Here is a 10919-nt window from a genome sequence, read left to right as displayed (position 1 = left end):
GAGCAGGAAAGGCGGGACCAGGTGCTGGAGCCGGAGAGGCTGGAACAGGCAGGCGAGTCGCCAGCAGGAGGGCCGGACTCGGAACAAACCTCAAACTAAACTGTGAGAGTCTTTTGCTTCCGTTTTTCTCATGGGAACATATCCTTGTTCCTCTCTTTCTCTCCCTTGTGTATGTCCATGTGTGAACGTGTCCCGCTCTCCATCCTCATGGGCCTAGGTTATCAGTGTGACCTTATGCAGCCTTGCATTCTTGGCTGTACAACTAGATGACCATGGCTGTCTGGTCCTTGTGTGTGTAGCCTTGCATTCTTGGCTGCTGTACAACGAGATGACCATGACTGTCTATTCCTTGTGTATGTCAAATTACATTGGTTGTCTTTTCACTTTCCTCTGGCTTACTCTCTTTTATCAGTTTGATGTTGTTTTTTGTCTTTAACATCACCCAAAATTTACCACATTTACATATCTATTTATTATTATAATATATATATATATATATATATATATATATATATATATATATATATATATATATATATATATATTACTTCTCAGCTATTTTGTTCTTTTAAATATCCCCACTGATCACTGATGCTAATGTATTTTCATTTTTAAATAACTAAGGCCTATTATTTAAAATGTAATATTTAAAATGTGTATTGTGAGATTAATGTTGAAGACCAAAATGTTGTGGACAATGTGGAACAATGTGGACAATGTGGAAATGTGGACAAGTATCAAGTCAAGTCAAGTCAGCTTTTATTGTCAGCTGTCAATGTTCTTCATATGCACAGGTCATGCAAAGAAATTGAAATTAGGTTTCTTTCTCTACACGTAAGCTACTTTGACATTGATCATATATCGATTTTCATCTTTGACATTTATAATAGGCTACCAACCAAGGGGGTGGTAGTTACAGACTCTCAGAAATATACGATGAGATAACAAAAGTAGAGATTTTAAACAGAAAAAGGGAACTGTAGGCTGACTGTTAAAATCTTCCTCTTGGTTGAATAATCCAAACGCGTTCATAAGAATTCTGTTTGTCCGCCTAGCATTTTTAATACTGAAGCTTAGTGAGTGTTTCTTTGATTCAATGCGTTGCGCGTCTGCCACAACTGGAATGCACCATTTCACAGGCGGGGGAGAGCTAAATGATGATATAATGGAGAATTCGAGAATAAAAGTTAATCATGCCTAATTGGCTCATTTTAAAGGATTCATTTTGAATATCATTTAAAAAAAGGCCTAAAAATAGCAATATATAATAAACCTTTTAATGATATTATAATTATATGGCCAGTACCTGTATGTTTGTACTCTTACACAGTCATGTCATGTTGACTCCCAGCCTTCAGAATCCACTATGCCCTGCCCTAAAATAACTAAAGCTTTGTCAATGATTTGCAATTGCACAAGCAAAAAGAATTCACCTTTATACAGGTGTGGGTGTCTCCATCATTCTCTGGGAGACTTTATGACAGTAGTAGGGAGAGATCCTGTTGAAGATGAGGATAAAAGGCCTGGCATGAGGAGCCTGAGACCAGAAGCTTCTCCAGCTGAGAAGAGAGATGGAGTTCAGGATGAGGTTCACATTACTGATGCTCTGCTGCTCTTATGCTGCTGTGGCCACAGCTCAAGGTGAGCTTTTGATATTCTATGATGTCCTATGTTATGTAAGAAGTGATGATGATGATGATGGTTGTTATTATTATTATTATTATTATTATTATTATTATTATTATTATTAATTATTATTATTATTGTTAAACTAATATTATTATTAACTACTATTATTATTATTAAACAGCATTTATTGTGATGTATAATGACGTGTGATCTATATAATTTTGGAATATCTAATTTCTACCGCTGCACCAGTGACAGAGATGCCAGGATGGGCAACTCAGACATCAGCAGGTACTGAACACCACATCGCTTATTTAGGTCTGATTTACTTCTAAAGCAGCCGTGACCTAATGGTTAGGCACATGGGTGCTGCCGCTAGTGGGGGAAAGGTGTTACAGATTCTAAAGGCCCAAGCCCTGACAGCACTGACAGGGGCCCTTCATGGGGGCCAAAATTTCTGGCGGTGTTCTGTAAAACTATCCTACACGTAATTTTATCCCACAATGCCCCACTGCGCAAGCCAGAGCATGAAACGTCATTTAGCCTACCGGAATTTTATCCTACATCAGCTGTGTGCAGTACCAGCAGATAAACGGAGTACTTTGGTTAAAAACAAAGCACAAGTTTTGAATGAGGAATGCATGCAATGATATTTCTCTCTTACCTTTCAACATTTTGGTTAAACAATGCACAAATACGGGGGCCGGACATGCGCCGCGTTTACACCACACTCCTGTGTGCAGGGCTTGATTTGTTTTCATGTATTCTAACCGTTTCAGACTCATACCGGACATGTTAAGTGGACGTCTCACGCTTGCGGTGTGTAAGCACCGTGAGTGATGTGGGACCATTGGGCCATGTGACTATAGACACGCTCCCCAAAGAGGCTTCTACTGTACAGTCAATCCGGAAAGTACTCACAGCGCTTCACTTTTTTCACATTTTATTATCTTACAGCCTTTGTTTTTTATTTTTTTTAATTTTCAAAACTGTCAAGACAACTTGTTTTTCACATGGTCATAATGGAATAATTTGTGTAGGGTTTTGACAACAGAGATTCATTTGTAGCATTTGGAATAAGGCTGTAAGATAATAAAATGTGAAAAAAGTGAAGCGCTGTGAGTACTTTCCGGATTGACTGTATATGGCAGTCATGCATAATCGGTTAGGGCGTCAGTTTCAATGGAAAGGTGACTGGTGAGATAAAGCAAAGAGGGACTGCAGTGGAATGCAGATGTGTGTTCATCTCCTATGCTAATCAAATTTATGACAATTAATAATATAATGTTAACTATAAAGGAACAGACCACCCTTTTTTGATTTTTACACATTTGCAGTATTTCCCGGCATTATTCATGAATGTGCATATCATTTTCTCCTCAGTGTTTTCAGTACTTAGATTTATCGGATTAGAATTATTAGCATAGCTTAGCATAATCACTGGAAGTAACTGGTAACTTTAACATCAAGCCACAAGTGATCACTGGATGAATGAAATTGCCGTTTTACACTGGTGAATTTTACGTATATTTTAAAGTGGATTATAAGTACATGTGATGTTTTATTTTGTACCATAGACTTGCATTGCTATGCTGAATTTGGCTGTACTGTTAAACTAGGTAATGCAAACAATAGACGAAAATGATATGCATATTCATGAATAATGCTTGGAAATACTGCAAATATGTGAAAATCAAAAAAGGGTGGACTGTTCCTTTAAAACGTATTGGCTTATTGGCAAGACAGGAAATCATTTCCTTGGGGGGAAAAACAAAACAAAATCAGATGTCACACGCCTCCCCTGTGATGCGTCCAGCCCACCCCAGGGACCATTGGGCTATGTGACTATAGACACGCTCCCCAAAGAGGCTTCTACTGTATATGGCAGTCATGCATAAGCAGTTAGGGCATCAGACTTGTAGCCCAAAGTTCGACTCCCGACCCGCCAGGTTTGTCATGCATAAGCAGTTAGGGCGTCAGACTTGTAGCCCAAAGTTCGACTCCCGACCCGCCAGGTTTGTCATGCATAAGCGGTTAGGGCGTCAGACTTGTAGCCCAAAGTTCGACTCCCGACCCGCCAGGTTTGTCATGCATAAGCGGTTAGAGCGTCAGACTTGTAGCCCAAAGTTCGACTCCCGACCCACCAGGTTTGTGGGGGGAGTAAATAACCACTGCTCTCCCCCATCCTCCTCCATGACTGAGGTACCCTGTGCATGGTACCGCACCGTCGCACTGCTCCCTTTCAAGCGCCCTTGAGGGCTTCCCCCTTGCAGGCATAAATGCAATTTTGTTGTGTGCCCTGTGCACTTGTAATGCATGCTGTGGAGTGCTGTGTCACAATGACAATGGGAGTTGGAGCTTCCCAGTTGAGCTTTCACTTCACTTCATATACCGTATCTGCTACAGTGTCATTAAATCTTTGTAGCTCTCCTCCAGTAGCCATACATGACATGTTTTACTGTTGCCTTAAAGGAGCACTCCTGCCAATTTCAATATGCTGTTGTATTGCTCATGCTACCCTTGACTTGTCAGTACCCGGTGATGCTGCATTTTTTGGCTCAGCCCTTTCCGAGATATGAGCTATTCTAATGGGGGCGGGTGTTTGCTTTCATTTTTAAAAATCTTAACATAGGCCTACTCCAAATATTTCCCCCATTGGTATTGCTGTTTGCTAGTTGTCTGCTGATGTTGCTAAACGTTTTGGATGTTTTTGGGAATAAATCAAGATGATTTTTTTGAAATGTAAACAAACACCTGTCCCCATTACAATGACCAGGATCTCGGAAAAGGCTGAAGAAGAGAAAAAAAATCTCAGGTACTGACAAGGGTATTGTTAGCATTACAACTGTCACAGGTAGGGGGGCGCACGCGTTAACAAGCGGCACCCCCGATTTACCACCATTACCCTGAGGAGTTGGCTGTACACCACCAAGCAGACCAAGACACAAAAATTGGGTTTAGCAGGATTTGTTGTTTATTTATTAATTGACCCCAGTTCCCACTGTTCTCCCCGACCCCGGGTAGGGGCAAGTTTACCAGTCTCTCAGTCCATCCATCCACGATCCCCCCAGTCCATGATTCCCACCCCCAGGAGTTCATCAGTCCGTTTGCCTGCCCAAAGGGCCCCCATCGAAGCAGCAGGCTCCCAGTGGCCCGTGCAGAGCCACCACTTCATCAAGGCCAGGCTGGGGAGCAGAGGAGGGCGTTAATATCCAATGCAGGTCTCAATGGTTTAAAATGCCAAAATACGGAGCCACCATTATGCACAGTCAGTACGGCTGCTTTAGTTACACACATGAAGGAATTGTTGGCACACTAGTGCATCGCACAATAATAAACAGTTGCACACGCAGAACAAACCGTGGCACAGCAAACCAATAAGAGCAGCCATCCGCGCTGGCGGAGCACTCGGTGGTCTCCGCTTATGGCGGGGTGTAAAAGTCAATACAGCCGAGTGAGGCCCAGCAGAGGAGAGAAAGCGAGAGCGAGCGAGCAAGGGAGAGTGAGGAGGAGAGCTAGGGCCGGGCGCAGCTTGCCCGTCCAGGACGGAGGGTTGAGCTTCAACTTGAAGTGCCACAGTGTAAACACATGAGTCCAGGTTACGGAACAATTCACTTAACTTTCAGTTGCGTCGTGGCTTCCACTCCTGCGCCGAGGTCGCGCTCCCTCGGTATCCCTGCAGGTCGCCAAGTCCAGGTCCATAGGATCCCTCTATCGATACGGTTCCGCCTCCATCCAGGCTCCGGCCGGTTACCGGCATGGCATCCCCTCCGTCCGGCAGCTGCTTTTGCCCGCGACCCGTCTGCAGCCGTCTCCTCCTCCAGTGCTCGCTCGCCACCTCTCGCTGCGTCCTCTTCCCCCGGCGTTCTCCTCCATCTCTGCACACCTGCAGATTAAAAAGTATTCCCCCAACCCCTCTGCTCCAATCGCAAACAACAGTCCTTCTCCACACCTGCAACCCATAATCAGTTCAGTGAGTGTTACAAAAAAAAGTCTTGTTTACTTTCCTGTGGTCCGTCACCTAAAAGTGTCCGTTTGGAACAAAAGTTATTATTTTTTCGTCCCCTCCCCCACTGGTCCAAGTCACCCCTGTGACACAACTGCATGTTGAAATTAGCTGAACTTACCCTTTAAAGACAAGATGTGGGTGTTTTTTTTATAGACAAACAATTAAACATTGGCAAAAGTAAGAGGTAGGCACTGCAAACACTACAAACTCTCATTGCAGCAGTTGGTTTTAATTATCTTTCTTTCCCAGTGCTGAACATGTCTCTACTGACAGGCATATATGAAAATGTGACATGTGCTGAAACATTTGAGATCGATCTTCACTTTGACCATACCTCATACAAACCGCCTCACCTAACCTAATTTTCACGTTAATTGGAAGCAAACCTGAGTTGTCTTCTCAGTGAATTAGCTCTTTGCTTTGATAGACTGGTCTTGATAATGTATGTAATAATGTAATTATATGAATAATAATCTAATGTATTGTGATGTAACTCTCCAGGTAAACCTGAATTATGTTTCCTTCCCCCGGATGAGGGAACAAGTGAAGATGGAATGTTCATGATCTACCTCCACTACGACGCTGTGAAGGACAAGTGCTACCCGTTCAAGTACTACGGCAGTGGAGGCAATGCCAACCGCTTTGAGTCTGAAAGGGACTGCATACGGAACTGCTCTGCCAACGCTAACGCTCTATACCCCTCCCCAGGTACTGCCAGTTGAGCAGAGGTGTCAAAAGTAAATGTGAAAAAAAGAAACACAGTTTCCTTCCAACACAGGTAGCTTACTACAGTAGAGCTCTGTTGTCGCTCTTCTTAGGTTGTATACAATTGCCTACGAATTAGTAGCCTACTGTATATGGTAGATTTGTCACACCAAACTCCATTGGGCTACAACCCAACAATCAAACTAAACTGTAAATGTCCCCTCTTATCCAATATACACTGTATAGTAACACTTGACCTTTTGAACCCAGGAAGGCATATAGGGTGGTCTCTCTCTTCAGAATCACCTCAGCCTCTTTAAGGTTGCTTACTCATTTCATTTATTCATCTATTGTTTACATTTTTCAGTCACCCAGCCTCAAAATTATGTGGGAAGGTAAATTAAAGAAAAACAAACAAAACAAACAACCATTGAGACGATGGTAGAGGCAGTTTCAGGAGGCGTGATACAAGAAATCACATGTAGTCAGAATCCTAAATGTCTTCTGCCACATAGTGGCCAAAAAGCACAATGCATTACAACAAAAACACATTTTTTTGAGAAATAAATGTATTTATTTACTTATTTATTGTGAAATTAACTTATTTATTTTTCCAAATTTTCAAACAAAACTCGCTCGCAGAATCTAAGGCCTGCCACCTACCCAAGGCTTCGGGGGAGTGTTTTGGTCAGTATCTGCGTTATTACTACGACGCCCAGCAAAAGAGATGCGAGAAGTTCGTCTGGACAGGCTGTGTTGGCAACGGCAACCGCTTCCTGGACCAGCTGTCCTGCAATAGCACATGCCATGGCATCGAAGGTGAGCAGCTGGCAGCAGGGGCAGTGACCGCCATGACAAACTTCCTTACTGGGCTATATATTGCAGCTGGCAGCAGGGGCAGTGACCGCCATGACAAACTTCCTTACTGGGCTATATATTGCAGCTGGCAGCAGGGGCAGTGACCGCCATGACAAACTTCCTGATAGTATCTAAGTTTAACTACTATTTAATAGTAAAGACTCCAGATCCAGTTTAGTAGTTGTAATTCATAAATGCAAGGTTTATTGGCTTGAGAGAGAGGAGGCCAGGCCACAAGGGCCCATATCCAGGCCTACTCTCCCCCTTTCCGAGGTGTGAACAGGGACAGGTACAGACAAAGAAAAAGGCCAACATCTGAATTTACAGGGAATTTACAGGAAGTGAGGTCATATTGAATGACCCAATGGCAAGGGCAAATTCAAATCATCAGTTGAGGGAGGGCCATTTCAAACCTGAGGCCAGAGAACAAATGCAAAGTTTATTTGGCCCCTCACAGACTTAAAGTCATTCAAACACTGATTAAATAATACATGGACATTGGAATATCCAGATACCTTTATTCCTTACTGGGCTATATATTCTACTCTACTCTACTCTACTCTACTCTATTCTATTCTATTCTTTACGATAGTCAGGTGGTTGGAGGAGGAGTGGAAGGCAGCCTGGGAGGAGTTGTGGCAGAGTTTCCAGAGCCCACAAAAAAGACCATGTTCCCACCGTCATGACGATGGTCACGTATATCTGAAATGTCTGTAATGACTGTAAATGTCAGTTACCGGTAGCCTATACTATGCATGCATATCTCTAATGTGACCTATGGCTGTGTTCAATGTAAAAGCACTGAGAAAATTGTGGATTATACCATTACATTTATGTTATTTAATTTACTTGGGAGTGTACTGTAAACTGTCATGCCCGGCTCTGCCGGATAGTGTTTGGGGCACTTTGTTCCTCCGACCCGCAGGTGGAGCTGGTCTGTCAAGACGTGCAACATCTCAGAGGGCTGCTGATTGGGCGGCCTATAAAAGGCCTCCCATCAGCACTCTCACTCTCTCTCTCATACTTGAAGCATACCTCTTTATATATTTACAATGCGCAGCTTTTTTTTTAAAGGTGCACTGTGTAGGATTGTCCTTTTCCTGTATGAAAAGTGCAATTTTCCTAGTCATAATAAATACTTAGAATTTGATGGCAGTGGTAAGTATTCATGAAAAAGGTAACATTTCTGAATGGACAACATCAATTCTGGAAATAAACTACTAAAAATAGCCTATTACACAGTGCACATTTAAAGGCATATGTAATTTTTGTAATTTACAAAATAGAGAAAAGTATGGAAGAGATAGATTTCCGACATTTTGAACAGGTATACTCAGAAATAGATGGCGATGATAAATAGAAACGATAACACTTGTGAATGGGCAGCATAAAGTCTGGATATAAACTACTAAAACAAACTCTACCTTTAAAGGCCAACTTCAGATAAAACAGAGTTTTACTCACTCCTTTTGAAAATCGGACGGTCACCCCAAGTTAAACCCACTTGCAAGGCTCTCGTAGCGGTGCGTCACCTCGCGTGGCTGTGTTTCCCGGTGTTTCCTAATTGACATAAATAATGCAGAGAAATGAGCGAATCACGAAAGCCTTTCTGTGTTGCGTCACGTCGAAAGAGCAATATTGTTAATAATGTTACACAGCAATATTGATGAAATGACGTTGAGAGGCGGCTTTTAAGTAATATTTATATTGATCAATTGGCATGAATATTCTGTCAGTATATGACATGGTGCAGGATGGCCAAAGAAATTGTCTACTGATGTTATTGGAAAGGCAAGAAAGCGACCTTTCCCATGGTACCACACACTCACCCATACACAAAAGCTATGTTAATAAAAACATCAATTGAAACGTGTATGCAAAAACTGAGATTAAAAAATACATTATCTCTAAAAATGAGGGAGGTCGGGACCTCCCTTACCTCATATGTTGCTACGGCCATGAATACTTATATGATATACTTTTTACAGACTCAAGATGTTTCAATGTAGTCCAAAGAAGCATGAAGTTAATATGCTTTTACTGAACTTCAAGTAACAATAAAATGTCATAGAAGTGTACTCCACACTTTTTATGGCATACTTTTTATTCAAAATTAATATTCAAATAAATAATATTTTACTGATATATAGCTGATAACTTGTAAATCATATATTTTTTAATAGTTTAATGTTTACAGTACCATAAACTGATGAATAAACTTGTAAGCAAAATATGAATCACTGATTGCTATTTGGAATGAAACTGGTTACAAATTCAGTGTAAAACGAGGCATAGAGAACTTTGGTAGCCCACAGTTTGTTTAGAAACAATGCCACTCTTACAGGCTGCGTCAGGTTGGCCGATATAGCCAACGCCAATTTACTAGAGACTGTCCAGTCTGTCAATGTGCCATGCCTGCAGTTCACCTAGAGTGCACTGTGGAGAGAGCGCAGTCTGAACTCACCCGTTGGCGCCCCTAGAGTGCACTGTGGAGAGAGCGCAGTCTGAACTCACCCGTTGGCGCCCCTAGAGTGCAGTACCACCTGGGAAAGTAGTGAGTGGACACACCGGACAGTCTCTAGTAAACTGACTCTGGTGTTGGCTATATTGATAAAGATTAAAAGACAAAGATTAAAACATATCAATATGGATCACAGAAGATTAACAAACTTAAGATAAGACATTAAAACAGATAGTCTGCTATAGATTGTATGAAAGAAAAGAGATTTAAGAAATCCATCCTGCTAACAGCTAATTTATAACAGAGGGGTTAAAACATTCAATTTGGTTTGTTAGTTTCCCTCATGAAATCCAACAAAATATTGTCAAGATATAAGTACTGCATATTTTATTTTGTGTGTGTGTGTGTGTGTGTGTGTGTGTGTGTGTGTGTGTGTGTGTGTGTGTGTGTGTGTGTGTGTGTGTGTGTGTTCAGATCCTGAGAAGCCTGTGGCGAAGCAGCTGGAGGACTTGGTGGCAAAGGCAGACGCCTGAAGAACCCACTGATGATGTCATCAGCCCAAACTAATCAATCATCTCTTTTCCTCTTCAACTATCTACCAACCATGTCTGCCACAGAGGCACTCTATGGCACTCTATACATACAATAGGTTTCCATTTTACAAACATTCGTGCTGTGAGGAGGGGCAAGATGCTAAGCAGCCAACCATGTGAGCATTTTTTTGAGTGACAGCAGTTTCCAACAATCAGAGGTTGAGGAGTGCGCTGTCAGGGGCGGCAGCCAGAGATTCTTTACAAATAGGAAACCCATGTTTGATGAAATTATTTTATTGCTCTCTTTTCCTTCTATATACTTTCAAATGATTATTAAAGCATTCCAAAAGGCAACAAGCTGTCTGTGTGTATTTTCCGTCAGTGTGGGTGATCCACTAAAACTAAATCATTGAATTACTTTCTCATATTCAAAACTTTCTCATATAAGTATATGGGCATGTGGGTCAACTGTAATAAACATTTCAAATGATCCTACGGGCCAATTAAAATGACTCTGTGGGTCAGATTTGGCCCCCGGGTCTGAGTTTGACATCCCCGCTGTACACAATCAAATGCTTTCTCCACATCTCTGTACTGAAACGTGTGTTGTATGTAACCACAATTGTAATTCAAAAAGGGGTAATGGAGAGGATATGTGGACATGCATCATGCATGTAGAAAGAAAAGTCTAAATGCATGTAGGACAGAGAGGACATTGCTGTCT

The 10919-nt window shown here is 41.9% G+C and overlaps 1 protein-coding gene across 1 annotated transcript; it reads left to right on the top strand.

The window, feature by feature from the left end:
- Positions 1-1536: 1536 nt before the first annotated feature.
- On the top strand, positions 1537-10552 carry LOC134442414 (kunitz-type serine protease inhibitor bitisilin-3-like). Its single transcript, XM_063192585.1, has 5 exons — positions 1537-1641; positions 1882-1920; positions 6140-6346; positions 6986-7162; positions 10137-10552. Exons 1-5 carry the CDS (start codon positions 1572-1574, stop codon positions 10193-10195), a joined length of 552 nt encoding a protein of 183 aa, XP_063048655.1. The 5' UTR covers positions 1537-1571; the 3' UTR covers positions 10196-10552.
- Positions 10553-10919: the final 367 nt, after the last annotated feature.

Source organism: Engraulis encrasicolus, unplaced genomic scaffold, assembly GCF_034702125.1.
Source record: "Engraulis encrasicolus isolate BLACKSEA-1 unplaced genomic scaffold, IST_EnEncr_1.0 scaffold_154_np1212, whole genome shotgun sequence".
Taxonomy (NCBI): domain Eukaryota; kingdom Metazoa; phylum Chordata; class Actinopteri; order Clupeiformes; family Engraulidae; genus Engraulis; species Engraulis encrasicolus.
The sequence above is the reverse complement of the archived record's forward strand: the minus strand, read 5'-3'. Positions and strand labels throughout refer to the sequence as shown.

Coding starts and splice junctions, on each gene's coding strand:
- LOC134442414 (XM_063192585.1), top strand. CDS start 1,572: ATGGAGTTCAGGATGAGGTTCACATTACTGATGCTCTGCTGCTCTTAT. Junction 1,642..1,881: donor TGCTGTGGCCACAGCTCAAG/GTGAGCTTTTGA, acceptor CCGCTGCACCAG/TGACAGAGATGCCAGGATGG. Junction 7,163..10,136: donor CACATGCCATGGCATCGAAG/GTGAGCAGCTGG, acceptor GTGTGTGTTCAG/ATCCTGAGAAGCCTGTGGCG.